The sequence below is a fragment of the Suncus etruscus genome, chromosome 2, assembly GCF_024139225.1.
Source record: "Suncus etruscus isolate mSunEtr1 chromosome 2, mSunEtr1.pri.cur, whole genome shotgun sequence".
In the NCBI taxonomy this organism is placed as follows: Eukaryota; Metazoa; Chordata; class Mammalia; order Eulipotyphla; family Soricidae; genus Suncus; species Suncus etruscus.
Window position 1 is genome coordinate 57,606,256 of NC_064849.1, and position 17,047 is coordinate 57,623,302.

A 17,047-nucleotide genomic window follows, 5' to 3' on the forward strand; every position below is an offset into this window, starting at 1 on the left:
GGTTGAAATTATGTCCTCTCTTTTTGTTCTCAGGTCTTTTCTTCTCTCAGATTTATTGATTATTGCATTTATTTCCTTGGTACATTAAAGGCCCCCATTTTTTTCTTTTATTTTTCCTACTATGTAAATTACTTTATTTAAGGACCATGAATCTCATAGTTGATAAAGTTGATCATGTACAGTTGTTTCCAGGTAAATAAAAAGATTATTTAACAAAAGAAGAAAAGTATATAGCTGCAGTGAAATTATGTAAAAATTATTGTATATCTCTGAGGTCATTAAATCCTTATTGGAATATTTAGTAACCTCTTGTTGCTAGTTGTTGCTATTTACTCCTTTTGTTTCTGAACATGAGGTGCCTTCAAATACACATTGACATCTAAATTAGTGTGAGTTTACAGGAATTGCTGTATTAAAAACCATGGGAAGCGGTTGTAAGGCCTCAAATGCAGCCTCACTTCCCAGGAATTCCAAGCACTATTGCTGAGATTGCAGTTTTTATGGGGCTATTTTTGGTTGCCAGGGCTTCTGGAAGTATGAGAATGTGAAGGGAGGTTGCCCACACTCCCTAAAAGTTATGGTGATGTCAGCCCAAATACCGGTATACCTGGAGTCTTAGTCAGATTGGTGTCTATGCAGAGAGCCATAGAGGAGTGTTCAAGCAGGGACATTGGTGAAGTAATGTGGATTGCGGATGCTGCAGGCTTGGCTTCAGGAGTTGGACCACCTCTCCTCCCAAGATTTCTAGCTTTTAGCTATAGCCAGTGTGCCCATAATTTTTTATGGTTTGGTTTTTCTCTTTCAAGAATTGAGTCTGTTGAGCAGACTGTATGCAGACATAGCTAATGCACTCATGGGGCATGGCTTCCTCTTATTATAAATTAAATAACTGTCTTAAGACAATATTTTCTGTTAATTTGCAGGAACCATTGGCATTGGCAAGTGGGGCTTTGCCCGATTGGTGTGAACAGTTAACCAGCAAGTGCCCTTTTCTCATACCATTTGAAACAAGACAGCTTTATTTCACATGTACAGCATTTGGTGCATCAAGGTAGGAAAAGATTCCTTTTCGTATTATTTATACATAAATATACATTTATGTTACATAACCTTAAAATATACAGTTATGCTTTCTATGTATCAAAAGTGCTAAAAGCATATTATTTTCTCTTTTGGGGGGGGGGCCACACCCGTTTAATGCTCAGGGGTTTACTCCTGGCTAAGCACTCAGAAATCGCCCCTGGCTTGGGGGGACCATATGGGACACCGGGGGATCGAACCGCAGTCGCGATCTTTCCTTGGCTAGTGCTTGCAAGGCAGACACCTTACCTCTAGCGCCACCTCACCGGCCCCCATATTATTTTTTAATAGTACAACTTAAAAAAAAAATACAACTTTAAACGTTTCCAATTGGATATATAACTGTTTTAGTAATGTAGATTGGTGGACCCCTCTTCTTTTTTTTTTTTTTTTTTGGTTTTCTTTTTGGGTCATACCTGGCTGTTCTCAGGGGGTTACTCTTGGCTCTTCGCTCAGAAGTCACTCCTGGCAGGCGTGGAGGACTATTTGGGATGCTGGGGATTCGAACCTGGGTCTGTCCTGTGTTGGCTGAGTGCAAGGCAAATGCCTTACCTCTGTGCTATTGCTCCATCCCATGGTGTCCCATTTTTATCATCTGGTATTTGCAGTATAGTTCTTAAGTAGCTTACGTAACGCATTATTAAAATTCCCAAGAATATAAATTAAAGTAAATACTTTTGATAGCATTGAAACACATCTTTCTTATGGCTGCCCAGTTTTTCTCTTGCCATGCTGGGTAAAATTTCATGAGAACATGGGGCCGGGCGGTGGCGCTGGAGGTAAGGTGCCTGCCTTACCTGCGCTAGCCTAGGAGACGGACCGCGGTTCGATCCCCCGGCGTCCCATATGGTCCCCCAAGCCAGGAGCGACTTCTGAGCGCATAGCCAGGAGTAACCCCTGAGCGTTACCGGGTGTGGCCCAAAAACCAAAAAAAAAAAAAAAAAAAAAAAAAAAAATTTCATGAGAACATAAGTTTTGTTACTGCTTTAGTAGAGTTCCTAGTGTATAACATAAATGCTAGGTAAATATTTGCTGATTGAATGAAGTTCCCCCATTCCAGAATACTCTTTCATAATAGATGTTAATAGGGTATGGTTTTAAATAGAGCTGTTTATTTCCTTGGCAAGTTACTGCTACATTTTATATCATTTACAGAGCATTTGTATATCCTAAAAGCAATAGGCTTGGTATGACACAGTATTGGCTATATTTATTTCTATTTCAGAGATTTTGGAAGTGGGGGACAGAGGCATGTTTGTGCCTCTGTAGGTTTTTTTTTTATTAAATTTTATTAAAACTTTATTGAGTGATTAATTGATTGGTTTTTGGGCCACACCCAGCAGTGCTCTGGGGTTACTCCTGGCTCTGCACTCAGAAATCGCCCCTGGCAGACTGGGTGACTATATGGGTTGCCGGGCCCCTCCTGGGTTGGCTGCATGCAAGGAAAATGCCCTACCGCTGTGCTATCTCTCTTTCCTTTTACTTTTTGTTTCTTTTTCTCCGTATATCCAGTTGTACTCATGACTTCTTCCTTTGTGCTTAGAGGTCACTCTGCAGATTCTGGGGACAAAATAGGAGGTGCTGGTGATTGATCTGGATCTACTAAGTGCCAGACAGATTTCTTCCCTGATGAACTATCTGTGGCCCCCAGCTGCAATTCTTAAAGTACTTAGTGTTCCTGATACTAGAAATTATAGCTTATAGAAATAGGTCTTTATAGAAGAAGATTCTTTCTCCCTACCTTTATGGGTTACTCTGGATTGTTGTAAATAAAAAAAAGTTCATATCATAGTACCATCTGGAGCCTTAGAGGTGACTTATTGTAGGCCGTGAGTTCAATTCCTGACATGTCACAAAAGAAAGTAATTGTACTATCATTAAATGATCACCTTCTGTTTGTATTATAATAAGATAGTCTAATTTTTGTTTTTGCTTCTGATATTTGAGCCATACTCACTGGTGCTCAGGAGTTACTCCTGGCTCTGAGCTCAGAAATCACTCTTATGGGGCAGAGAGATAGCATGGAGGTAGGGCATTTGCTTTGTGTGCAGAAGGACGGTGGTTCAAATCCCGGCATCCCATATGATCCCCCCGTGCCTGCCAGGGGCGATTTCTGAGCAAAGAGCCAGGAGTAATCCCTGATCGCTGCCGGGTGTGACCCAAAAACAAAAACAAAAAAATCACTCTCTTGGGTATGGGGAATGTGGGGGAATCAAACCCAGGTCAGTTTCATGCAAGGCAAGCAACCTACCTGCTGTACTATCGCTCTGGCCCCAGTAGCTTAACATTTAGTTAGGATCTTCTCCCTTATCCCCTGTATTGTGTGTTGTGTATGTGTTTGTGTGTGTGTGCGTGTGTGTGTGTGCGCACACGCGCGCTCACTCACATGTGGTGCCAGAGTTTAAGTCTAGTGCCTCAACATGGCAGGAATGCAGTCTTACCACTAAATTAAATCCCAGTCTTAGCTTAACCAATTGTTGTTTGTCAAATAGGTAAAGTTTGTTTACTTATGATTTATATGTGATTTGACCACAAAAAACTTTCTTTTGTCCATTAATCACTAAAGTAAAGAAGGAAAAAATATGGGGTAAACACAGTTTATTTAAGAAATACTATAATAAAAGTGTGCATGGGAAATCGTAGCTATATAGCACAGCAAGTAAGGCATTTCCTTGCATACAGCCAATACAGGTTTGAACTTTGGCACCCCATATGGTCCCCCAAGCTTGCCAGAAGTGATTTGAGTATAGAGCCAGGAGTAACCCTTGGTCTATTACACCCCCTTCCCGCCCCACCGCACCAAATAATGTATGGTAGTATAGGGCCAGAAAGCTATTAAATACAATGGGTAGGGTATTTGCCTTGCATGTGGCTTACCTGAGTTTGAAACAATGCAAGGCAAAAGCTCTACCCGCTATACCCTGTACTATCACCTCCAGTGGTCCTCAAACTATGGCCCGCGGGCCACATATTGTATTTGTATCTGTTTTGTTTCTTCATTGCAAAATAAGATACATGCACTGTGTATAAGAATTCGTTCATAAGTTTTGTTTTTACTATAGTCAGACACTCCAATGGTCTGAGGGACAGTGAACTGGCCCCCTGTTTAAAAAGTTTGAGGACCCCTGCCTGCCTCAGTCCCTAAAATTATTTTTTGAGGGATGTTCAGGATTTGCTTTTGATGGTGCTTTGAGTATCAAATGTTGTTTGGGATTGAATTCATACAAAGCATGTGTTTTAACCCTTTGACCTCTCTCCCTGGTCCTGAGGTACTATTATTTTAAAAAAATTTTTTGAGGTTTTACAGTACAGTGGGTAGGTTATGCATGCTGCTGAGCCACATTTGATCATGGCATCCCACTGAACCCAGACAGTAGTGATCCTTAAGTGCAGAGCCAGGAGTAAACCCCTGAGCATTGCGTGGTTGTGCCCCCCCCCCCAAAAAAAAAAAACAGGAAAAAAAAACTTGAAGAATTCTTTAAATATTATTTTTCAAGGTCAGGAAGATAACTTAAAGGCTCATAGTGTGCGCTTTGCACATGTGATCCTCAGTACCACTGGTCTCCTGGGCACCTCTAATTGTAGTGCCCCAATTTATGTAGGGGTCACTGCCAGCAGGGGCAGGGGGGAATCATTCTGAGTCAACAATACAACTGTAGTCCTCACACATACAAGGTGTGTCTTATTACTTGAGCCTTTTGTTTTTGTTTTTTGCTTTTTGGGCCACACCCAGTGATGCTCAGGGGTTACTCCTGGCTATGTGCTCAGAAATTGCTCCTGGCTTGGAGGACTATATGGAATGCCGGGGATCAAACCGTGGTCCATCCTAGGTTAGCGTGTGCAAGGCAGATGCCTTACCATTTGCGCCACCGCTCCGGGCCCAGCTTGAGCCATGTTTTTAGCCCCTAAATATTCTTAAATCTTTGAATTAAAATACTAGTAGTATATTAAAGTAGCATATTTAGTAGCATATTAAACTTACTGTGACTACATAGATATTTTTTCTATTTCAGAGCAATTGTGTGGTTACAAAACCGACGAGAAGCCACTGTAGAAAGAACAAGGACTACAAGTAGTGTAAGGAGAGATGATCCTGGAGAATTTCGAGTTGGTCGTCTCAAGCATGAAAGAGTAAAAGTTCCACGTGGTGAATCACTGATGGAGTGGGCTGAGAATGTCATGCAAATACATGCTGATCGGAAATCAGTTCTTGAGGTATCATATGAGACTTTCAGTATGCAAAACGACAGGGATTTAGGGATTTAACCATTAGTCTGTACTCTGAATTGCACAGAACCTGCACTTGAGGGCCAGAGCAATACCCCTATAGGGTGTTTGCTTGAACATGGCTGATGGGGATTCAACCCCCAGTCTCATATCGTCTCCCAAGTCTACGAGGAGCAACCATTGAGCATGAATTGGTGTGGACCCCTGAAGGAAAGAAACTGCATTTGATGCAAATGAGGAGAAATTTCTGTATTTCTTACAAAAGCCTTTATCTTTTATAAGAGGATGCCAGCTTACCTCCTTAGGCCAGGAGCTCATGACTTAGTAAGCAGTGAAGATTATTATTCAAGGTACAAAGAGTTTAGTTTAGTTTTTGTGTGTGTGTGTGTGTGTGTGTGGTTTTTGGGTAGTGCTCAGGGGTTACTCCTGGCTTCATGCTCAGAAATTGCTCCTGGCAGGCACGGGGGACCATATGGGATGCTGGGATTTGAACCGATGACCTTCTGCATGAAAGGCAAACACCTTACCTCCATGCTATCTCTCTGGCCCCGAGTTTGGTCTTTTTTATCTGAAGGATACTATCTCTTTCTTAACAAATGACCTAAATAATACAAATAGTCCAGATTTTACCTTTAGGAGTAGAATGAATAGGGCATCTGTCACCAACCCAGGTTCAACTTCTACCGTCCTATCCAAACTGGTGATTGAAGAGCACCAATGTAGAGAATGGATAAAACCCTATAAAAAGATTGCCAAGGATTTGGGGTAGGGCTCAAAGATAGGGCACATGTCTTGCCTTGTGTGGACCCTGGGTTTGATCCCTTGGCATTTCATAGTCCCCATTAAATGGTGGGTGTTTCCCCGTAATAATACGAGAGAGAGTGAGGAAGAGTGAGTGAATGAGTTAGTATACTGGAGACCCGCTAGGTCTATAGCTGGTGGTGCTGGGGAGGTCCTCACATATCTGTATGTCACCATATTTTTGGTTTAAAGTTGTGAATCATGTTCTCTGGCTTGGATTGTTATTAGGTATTTTTTTCCTTCAGAGGGTGGATGGGGTGGAGTTGGGCCACAATTGGCACTGTTCAAGGTTTACTTCTAGTTCTGTGCTCAGGGATCAAAGTAGTTTGCCATATGCAAGTCAATTACCTTAATTAACCTTCATACTATTTCTCTGGCCTGTCCCCAGATGTTTAAACAAATTCTTTTTTTCAAAAACAATAGAGGTCAGGGTGACAGCATTGCAGATAAGATATTTGCTTTGCATATGGCCACCCAGGTTCAATCTCTAGCATGCCATATGACCTTCCATGTCTGCCATGAGTAATTTCTAAGCACATTCCAGTGAATTGCCACTAGGTGTGGCCCAAAAACCAAAGAAGAAAACTAATAAAACGTTTTAGGATTGTTGTGAGAAGCAAATTAATCAAACCCATGCTTACCACAGTATTTAGACAGCAAAGATACTTTTTTTTAAGAAAATGAATATATAGCTTCTTCATTGCTTATACTACTATATTTAAAGGTTTTGCAGGCTTGTGTATAAAATTCTAGTAAGAATGGTATAAAAAATATTTGGTTGTTGATCACAACCAGTGGTGTTCTGGGTTTACTTTAGGCTCTGCACTCAGGAATTACTTCTGGCGGTGCTCAGGGAGCCATATGGGATGCTGGGAATTGGACCTGGATTGGCGCATGCAAAGAAATACCCTACCCATTGAAAAACTCATTGCTGCTTTCTTCCCTTAACATATTTGTTCTTCTTTTAGGTTGAATTTTTAGGAGAAGAAGGAACTGGCTTGGGACCCACATTAGAGTTTTATGCTCTGGTAGCAGCAGAATTCCAAAGAACTGACTTGGGTGCTTGGCTTTGTGATGATAACTTTCCAGATGATGAATCTCGTCATGTAAGATTTATTTCCCATTTTGCAATTTAATTTGTGATTCTTCTTTTAGAAATTGTTAAGATTCTTTTCAGAATATAAACTAGATTAGGGGCCGGAGTGGTGGTGCAAGCAGAGGCAGGAGTGGCCCCTGCGTGTCACCCAGTGTGGCCCCAAAACCAAAAAAAATAATAAAAATAAAAAAAGAATATAAGCTAGTCTATTGAGACTTTTAACTAATCCTAGTATTTTAAAATATTTCTAAAAGATAGAATTTACAAAGTAAATAGAAATTCTTAGCTAAATTAATGAGAATGCCTGATATCTATATATCTTTTGTTTAACTTTATTTGTATCTCTCCCTCTAAAAAAATTAGGTGGATCTTGGAGGTGGATTGAAGCCTCCTGGTTATTATGTACAGAGATCATGCGGACTGTTCACAGCACCTTTTCCACAAGATAGTGATGAGCTTGAAAGGATCACAAAACTCTTTCACTTCCTTGGAATTTTCTTGGCCAAATGCATTCAAGACAATAGACTTGTGGACTTACCTATTTCTAAACCTTTTTTTAAACTTATGTGTATGGGTGACATTAAAAGCAACATGAGTAAACTGATATATGAATCACGAGGTGATAGAGACTTACACTGTACTGAGAGCCAGTCTGAAGCCTCTACAGAAGAAGGTCACGATTCACTCTCAGTAGGAAGCTTTGAAGAGGATTCAAAATCAGAGTTTATTCTAGATCCCCCCAAACCAAAACCTCCCGCTTGGTTTAATGGAATTTTAACGTGGGAAGACTTTGAACTTGTAAACCCACATAGAGCCAGATTTTTAAAAGAAATTAAAGACCTTGCTATCAAGAGGCGACAGATTTTAAGCAACAAAGGACTTTCTGAAGATGAGAAGAATACAAAATTACAGGAACTAGTGTTGAAGAACCCATCAGGCTCTGGACCTCCACTTAGCATAGAGGATTTAGGGTAAGTATTCTTCCAAGTAATGAATGGCTGAGCTTTGTGATTCTTTGTCCTACTAATTTGTGATATATGAGTAATATCTAAAGAATAATAATGGAGGACCAGATCAATAATACAATACAGCAAGGTGCTTGCCTTGCCAAATGTAGCCAAACTGGGTTTGATCCCTATACCCCCTTACACCTTTTATGAACCTGGAGTGATCCCTAAGTGTAGATCCTGAAAGTCAGCCCTGAGCACTGCTGGGTATAAACCAAAACCAAACAACAAACACAAAAATAACTCCACAGAATTTGTGTTTGATAAATTGCTCTATAATCAAGGTTTGATTGGGGTAGGGAATGCAGCAGTGTGTGAATAATTATATTAATTAATTTTAAGGTGGGACTAAAATGGAATGGTGGTACTGTCATGCAATTTTTGCATAATCAGGTTTGATAAAAGACGGCCTAATAGTTTTTATACAAAGGATTTTTTCAGCTTAAAGTGATTTATTTTTATTGACATTTAATCTTGTTTGTGGAGTTGCTCTTTTGTGGGGTTTTGGGGGGGGTTGTTTGTTTAAATTGAGCTAGAGAGATAGTATAACAGTTAAGAAGCTTACCTTACATACAGTCAACCTTCATTTGATTCCTGGTACCACATATGGTTCCCCATGCCCCAGAGATCCCCAAGCTCAGGATCCCTGAGCCCAGAGGAGTAAACCTTGAGCACTGCTGGGTATTGTCCCAAAAGAAAAATAATAGAAACACTAACCTTGTTGAGGAAGGTCAGAATTTTATGCTTTTGGCCAATAATGTAATAAAATATATCACTGAAAGAAGCTGAATGCTAATAAAGTTGTTTTCCTGTCCTCCCAGGTTAAATTTCCAGTTTTGCCCTTCCTCAAGAATATATGGTTTTACAGCAGTGGATCTTAAACCAAGTGGTGAAGATGAGGTAAAAATTTAGCTTTTAATATAGTTGTTTAAATTCAGAAATATCTTCTTCATGAGCCTACTTGTATTCCAGGCAGTATTGAATTCTCAGCACTAACTTTGTGGCAATTTTACTTTGCAGATGATAACAATGGATAATGCAGAAGAATATGTGGATTTAATGTTTGACTTTTGTATGCATACGGGTATTCAGAAACAAATGGAAGCTTTTAGAGGTAATTTTTTGTTTTCCTCTTTGGGTCACACACCTGGTAGTTGGCTCTGTGCTTGGGGTCGCTCTAGTGGTTCTTAGGGAACCATGTGAGTACTGGGCCCCTTTCCCCCATCCAAACTATTTGTTTAATCTGGCCCAAGAATCTTTTTTTTTAACTTAATCCTTATCTTTTTTCAGGGGGGGGGGGAGGGGGCACGCCTGGTGATGCTCGGGTTACTCCTGGCTATGTGCTCAGAAATCGCTCCTGGCTTGGGGGATCATATGGGATGCCAGGGGATCAAACCGCTGTCCGTTCTAGGTTAGCCTGGGCAAGGCAGACACCTTACCGTTTGTGCCACCGCTCTCCCTAATTCTTTTTTTTTGTTTTATGGGCCACACCCATTTGATGCTCAGGGGTTCAGAAATTGCCCGTGGCTTGGGGGCAGAGGGGACCATATGGGACGCCAGGGAATCGAACCTCGGTCCTTCCTTGGCTAGCACTTGCAAGGCAGACACCTTACCTCTAGCGCCACCTCGCCGGCCCCTATTGCTTATCTTTTTACTTAGAGTTCGTTGATACTTGAGAATTGCTAGAGTTACAAAATGCACAATACTCTCTAGGTTTGCCATCTAGATTTTTGTCTTCCAAGTAGTTAGATACTGTAGAGTATCTTTAACAGGTAGATTCAGTCTCAGATTGTACCCATAGTAATGGCATAGTAGCATGATCTTCTCAATAATGCATGACTCACTTTTGTAAGTAAACCTAAAGCTTCATGCTTTCAGGTCAGAATAACTAAACCATGTTAGAAATTCTTCAGGTGAAGATGGAAGCAAAATATATTAGACTGTTTATCATTTAATACATTTGAGAAAGAACAAAGCTTTAGCTAGGTTGTACAAACAACACAGAAAATGGTTTGATAATTATTAGACTTTGGTTTCTGTCAGTAGTTATTAAATATGCTTTTTGATCATATTTGTGATACTAGAAGATTCTACATCTTAAGTTCCTAGCATATTGGATCTTAGTAGAGTACTTAACTAAGTACTTACTCAGAGATAGAAAAGGGAGGAGTAAAGGCACTTGTCTTACACACAGCTGACTTTGGTTCAGTTCCATCACTGCAAATATTTCTCTGAGACCTGTCAGGTATTATCCAACCTCTCCAAAAATCCTAGTAGAGGACTAGAGATAATACAGAGCTTAAGGTGCTTAGCTTACCTGCAGCTAACCCTGGTTTGATCATGGGCACCATGTTTCAATCTCCAAGCAATTGAAAAAAGGTGGTCCCTACATACTCCCCCCCCCCCCAAAACAAAAACCCAACCTAGCAGTTTTTTCTTTTGCAAGGGGGTGACGGGGACATTGCACCCAGTGGTGTTCAGTATTCTTGTCTCTGCGCTAAGTAGCTAGGGGGCCCATATGGACTGACGGAGAATCTAACCCGGCTGGCTGCATGCAACACAAATGCCTTCCCCGCTTTGCCCAGTTTGTTTTGCGCCCCCCCCCAATACCCCTGCCCAGCAGAATTTTAATTTTAGACTTTTTCAAACATGTATATATATATATATATATTTTTTTTTTTTTTTTTTTGGTTTTTGGGCCACACCCATTTGATGCTCAGGGGTTACTCCTGGCTATGTGCTCAGAAATCGCCCCTGGCTTGGGGGGACCATATGGGACGCCGGGGGATCGAACCGAGGTCCGTTCTTTGGCTAGCGCTCGTAAGGCAGACACCTTACCTCTAGCGCCACCTTCCCGGCCCCCTAAACATGTATATTTTATTCATCTTCTGCTTAATTGGTATTTGATATTTTGCCGTGAACTTATAATTTTAAAATCTAAGTTGAATTTTTCCCTTTCCTTTTATATATTGTAGATGGGTTCAATAAAGTTTTTCCAATGGAGAAATTAAGTTCCTTCAGCCATGAAGAAGTCCAAATGATTCTTTGTGGAAATCAGTCACCATCCTGGGCAGCTGAGGATATTATCAATTACACCGAACCCAAGTTGGGTTATACTCGTGACAGGTATTTGTCATAATTTTTTTAGATTAAGTGTTTATATCACAGATCAATAGCAGGCTCTCTAAATAACTCTTGGGGATGGAGGGGAGGTGGGACTTGGGCAACACAGAGCAGTGTTGGGGAATGTAGTACTGTAGTACCAGATATCAGGCTTGGGCACACAAAGCATGTACTCAGTTCATTGAGCTAGCTATCCAGTCCCTTTTGCATCATAATTGGTCCTTATATCCATTACTGTTGTAGTTATTGCCATTTATAAGTGTAGATCATCTTTAAAGGATTTTTAAAAATAGCTCAGCTCATTTCCTGATTACTCAACAGTGCTCTTCTTCATGATCTTGGCTTATTTTGATTAATGCTAGCTTACAAAGTTGTGATGGTTGTGTTCATTTAAATGAGATACTGAAGAAGTTGTGGCTGGAGTGTTGGTACTGGGGGAAAGTGCTTGTCTTGCATGTGGCCAATCCAGTTTCAATTACTGACATCACATATGGGTCCCTAAACCCTGCCAGTAGTGATATCTGAGCAAGAATCAGGAGTAAACCTGGTGTTGTGCCAAAGCAAAAAAACCAGATACTGAATCAGAGTAACTGTTTTTTCTTTTAGTCCTGGTTTCCTGAGGTTTGTGAGGGTCTTGTGTGGCATGTCTTCAGATGAAAGGAAAGCATTCCTGCAGTTTACCACTGGTTGCTCAACTTTGCCCCCAGGTGGACTGGCCAACTTACACCCCAGGCTCACAGTTGTGCGCAAGGTACAAACTCTTTAGCTGATGGGAATAGTTGCTTTGGAATGGGAAGAAACAAATACTTCTTCCATTAATTTCATGTTTGTGTGTAGGTTGATGCTACGGATGCAAGCTATCCATCAGTGAATACGTGTGTGCATTATCTCAAGTTGCCTGAGTATTCTTCTGAGGAGATAATGAGAGAGCGCCTTCTAGCTGCTACGATGGAGAAAGGGTTTCATCTCAATTGAATTTTGAAGTGCAATGGAAGAGACATCAGAAAACTTTTAAATACTAATGAAGCCTCTTGTGTTTGTGTGCAGAGAAGTATACAATTCTCCACGCTAATGACACCTGCCTATTTTCCACCATTAAGGCTTTAAGAACACGTGGAGTAAGTTTGTTAGCTGCTAATGACAAAACAAAACCTTTTAAATACCCAGCCAGCAAGTATATAGCACAGAACACTATGTGTTGCTACAAGGGCTTATGTGACTGGAATAAGGTGGTCCTACTTGACTGTTCCAAAGAGCAGCTTCTCAGATCTTCAGTGTTCACTGGTAAATTTCTAACAGTGCATTTGTGTAAAGTTTGTCATTTCATAAGTCATACACTACAGTTGCCATCACTGATCCCCGTTTTGCTGGCTTCTAGCTCCTCGGTCAAAAATCCTGTTTCCTTAAAACATAGTTAATGAGCATCTCGAGTTTTCCTTTTCCTTTTTATTGATGCCTGCACTCTCAGAGTATTCTAGTGTTCTCTTTTGTTTGGCATATAATCATGCACAACCTATTCATTTCTTTGAGGTGGGAGTATATTTTTATTTCCTAAATGCCATACTATAAAGATCAAATTCTTAAGTGTGTTTGTGCAGCTCAAAAATAAAGATATATTGGGGGGGAGGGGAACACTGGTCTAGGTGCAAGGCACACTTAAAGCAAGTTTTACTTTTGGTTGTATTTTCTTTGTATATTATAAACATTTATTTAACTTGTTGCAGTTTGAAGTAAAAAATTTCCAAAATGTATGCTCAACAATAATCATTAAAATGTTTGCAGCGTACAAAACTGTGTCATGTGAATATTTCACTGCAACCATTAGGCCTAAGAGGTTAATCAGATAAGGGCTGTATGAATAGTGCAACAGAAAAGGTATTTGCCGGGGGCCGGAGAGATAGCATGGAGGTAAGGCGTTTGCCTCTCATGCAAAAGGTCATCGGTTCGAATCCCGGTGTCCCATATGGTCCCCCGTGCTCGCCAGGAGCGACTTCTGAGCATGGAGCCAGGAGTAACTCCTGAGCACTGCCGGGTGAGACCCAAAAACCAAAAACCAAAAAAAAAAAAAAAAAAGAAAAGGTATTTGCCTTGCATGTGGCAGACCTAGGTTCATTTTCTGGCATCTTACATGGTACCCAGTGCACTTTCAGGAGTGATCCCTGAGTGCAGAGACAGGAGTAACCCTTGAGCATTGCTGGGCCAAACAAAACAAAAAAAAAGACCTTGGGCCAGAGCAATAGCACAGTGGTAGGGTGTTTGCCTTGCATTCGGCCAACCTGGGACAGGCCTGTGTTCAATCCATGGCATCCTGCAGTCCTCTCAGCTTGCCAGGAGTGGTTTCTGAGTGCAGAGCCAGTAGTCTCTGAGCACTGCTGAGTGTGGCCCTCTCAATAAAAAAGAAAAAAAGACCTTTACCAGATAATCTTCATTTTGAATCATTGAGATTTAATATTTTGTAATTATAACATGAACAAACATTTCTCTATAGCAAATGCAGTTACTATATGTACTTAAAGTAGACTAGGAAAATATATATTTACATATTTAATTTTGGTGAACTACTGTGTTCATTTTAAGTCTTTGGGTAAATGGCCTTGTTATTTCTGTTAGCTTTTGTTTTGTTTTTTGTTTTTGGGCCACACCTGGTGACGCTCAGGGGTTACTCCTGGCTATGCGCTCAGACATTGCTCCTGGCTTGGGAGATAATATGGGATACCGGGGGATTGAACCGTGGTCCATCCTAGGCTAGAGCAGGCAAGGCAGATTCCCTACTGCTTGCGCCACCGCTCTTGCCCGTTAGCTTTTTTACATCAAGCCTACTACTTAGCATTTTGTCTGCAAGGATGTTAGGCCTCAATTCCAAAATTGAGTTTTGAATTTTGTCTAGTATATAAGGAAACTGCAGAATAGTGACATTTCTTAAAGAAGCTGTTTCCTTTCCAAAATTCCTGTGTTTGTGGTCACATCTGTGTATGTAGGTGAAAGAAATGCCCAAGTCTTGATTTAGCCAAATAACTTTTTTAATGGTGAAAAGCATTTGTTGAAATTGCCCATTTTTTACCTGTTTAAAGATTTGATCCCTTTCTCTGTTAGAAGAGATTGGCTCCCATTTGAGCATTTGAGTCAGTTTTTTGAGCACCTTTTAATTCTCTGCATGACAACACTGTGACAAGGTTGAAGCAGCACTGAAATAACTTGCCTTGCCCTATTAGATAAAAATTAAAGTATAGCAGCAGTATTTAAATGTATGACCTATGCTTTAATACAACACCTGTAGTGGCGATTGTCCAGATTCATGGATGTGTGACTAAACCTCTATGCCAATGTTAGAATTAAAGTCTAGTGTATGCAGTGCTGCTGCTGCTGGTGAAAGTCTTAAAAAGTTAATAGCCAACATTCGCCCAGTGGGATCAGCAAAAACTAGAGCTTACCTGTTTTATGATCCAGGAACAAAGCAGAGTATACTTTTTTTTAAGTGACTGATTTAAAAAAATCTTTGTGATGTAAAATTATAGGAAATTTAATTTTAGTATTCATAAATAAAGTTTTGTTAGAATATAGCCATGCTCATTCATTGATGTTTTACCCATGGTTGTTTTGTTCTATAGTGGTAGAACTTGGTAACTACAGCAAAGAACATACTGTTAGTTCACAAGTCTATTAAAATATTTCCTGTATGGCTTTATACAGAAACAGTATGCTGAATCCCAGTCCAGTAGTATTGCTAAAACATAAATTTGATGAGTGTTGTAAAAAGTAAGTATACATTAGTAACTGCTTGAAATGCCAGGAATCTTCATATAAAAAGAAAAGTCCAAGGATAAAGTAAAGCTGACAATCTGAAACAACAATGTCACTAGTGAAAATCACTGAAGGCTGATAGTCCTAGCTCAGCAACCAACCTGAAGAGAGATGATGAAACCTGAGTATAGACACATTACTGTTCACTTGTATGGATCAAGTGTTCCATGAGATCTACAGGGGTCTCTACCTACTACTAGAAGTTCCTGAATATTACTCCCCTATAGTTATCTACCTAGTATTTTTTTTTATTATTCTCTCAAGGTATTCAAAATCTATGCCAAGATGTTATTCTTGTGCTATTTTGGTGTGACCCCAATCTTAATTTTATTCACGCCCTCGTTACTTCTGTACTAGTTTCAGCAGTTACCTGAATGTACTACCGATAAGTGCTTACCAATTAGGACAGTGTTTCCCAATTAAACTGTCTCAGAAAGACCTCTGAAGTACTTTGATAAAAGACTGGGCTTTCCCCAGACCCAGGGTATTACTGCAAAGGTACATCTAGTCATTGTTTCAGCATTTCTTCTGTCCTCCTGAATGAGTTCAAAGTAACTTAAGTTCGGATGCCAATGATTGGGTCTTTATTTTATTTTTATTTTTTTTTGGTTTTTCGGGCCACACCCGTTTAGATGCTCAGGGGTTATTCCTGGCTAAGCACTCAGAAATTGCCCCTGGCTTGGGAGGACCATATGGGACACCGGGGGATCGAACCGGTCCTTTCCTTGGCTAGTGCTTGCAAGGCAGACACCTTGCCTCTAGCGCCACCTCGCCAGCCCCGATTGGATCTTTATAAACGTAAATTTTGAGCTATGTTAAGTATATTTTTAGAAAGGATAAAGAACTTTGGTACATATAGTACCAGATGAACTGTCAGTGACTATATAATGTCCACTTTTATCATGGGGGGCATCACACCCAGCAATACTTAGGGGTTTTTCCTGGCTCTACACTCAGAAATTATTCCTGCCGGTGCTTAGAGGATGATAAAGAATGGCGAAAATTGAACCCAGACCGGTCACGTGCAAGACAAGAACACTGCACTATATCTCCGGCCCCTACTTTGATCATCTTTAAAAAGATAGGATGTGGGGCAAGAGAGATAGTATAGCAGGAAGGCATTTGCCACTCATGCAGCCAACTCAGGTTCAATCCCTGGCATCCGTATGGTTCCCCTTAGCCTGCCAGGAGTAACTCCTGAACAGTTGGGTGTGACCCCAAAACAAAAAAGAATGTGGTAGATCAATGAGCTCTTCAAATTCTATACGATGACAATAATGTCCCAATATTCCAGGAACTGTATTTTATTTTACCCAGTACAGTACCTAGAACAGTTCCTTCTGTTGTATTGGTGACTGAAAAGGATAGAGAAACATTTTTATGGAGCTGGAGAGAGAGTACAGAGGGTAGGGTGCTTTCCATGATAGTCCTGTATCTGGATTTGAACCCTGGTCTCCCATGTGATCCAGCCCTGCTAGGAGTAATAATCGAGTAAAATGTCGAGTAATCCCTGAGCACTGATGGTTACGGCCCCAAACAAACAAAATTCATATCATAAAGCACTGGGTTTATTAATACTCCTGATATGTGTGTCCCCACTATAGGAAAAATTTAAATAGAAATATAAGTAACTATAAAGATTTTCTTTTTTCTTTGTGGGCCACACCCAGCAGTAGGAGGGGAGGGTCGAGGTAGGGTGGGACTACTGGCTCTATTTAGGATTTACTCCTGGTGGTGCTTAGGATACCATATGGGATACAGGGCAGGGATCAAACCCAGGTCAGCTCTACTATCACTCCAACCCCTAAATGCCGCACCATAACAATAGCACAGCGGGTTGGGCACTTGCCTTGCATGTAGCCAACCAGGGTTCAGTCCTCAGTATCCCATATGGCCCCCTGAGCCTGGCAGG

General features: G+C 40.7%; 1 protein-coding gene across 2 annotated transcripts in view; it reads left to right on the forward strand.

The window, feature by feature from the left end:
- The window catches only part of HECTD1 (HECT domain E3 ubiquitin protein ligase 1), a 112,667-nt gene extending 99,542 nt beyond the window's left edge, over window positions 1-13,125 (forward strand). For both annotated transcript variants that reach the window (XM_049766568.1, XM_049766569.1), the window contains exons 34-42: window positions 924-1,051; window positions 5,094-5,295; window positions 7,077-7,214; window positions 7,568-8,175; window positions 9,033-9,111; window positions 9,232-9,325; window positions 11,187-11,337; window positions 11,941-12,085; window positions 12,172-13,125. In XM_049766568.1, coding sequence (XP_049622525.1) covers window positions 924-1,051; window positions 5,094-5,295; window positions 7,077-7,214; window positions 7,568-8,175; window positions 9,033-9,111; window positions 9,232-9,325; window positions 11,187-11,337; window positions 11,941-12,085; window positions 12,172-12,309 — 1,683 coding nt within the window. In that variant the 3' untranslated portion in view covers window positions 12,310-13,125. The remainder of the gene's footprint in view (window positions 1-923; window positions 1,052-5,093; window positions 5,296-7,076; window positions 7,215-7,567; window positions 8,176-9,032; window positions 9,112-9,231; window positions 9,326-11,186; window positions 11,338-11,940; window positions 12,086-12,171) is intronic.
- Window positions 13,126-17,047: the final 3,922 nt, after the last annotated feature.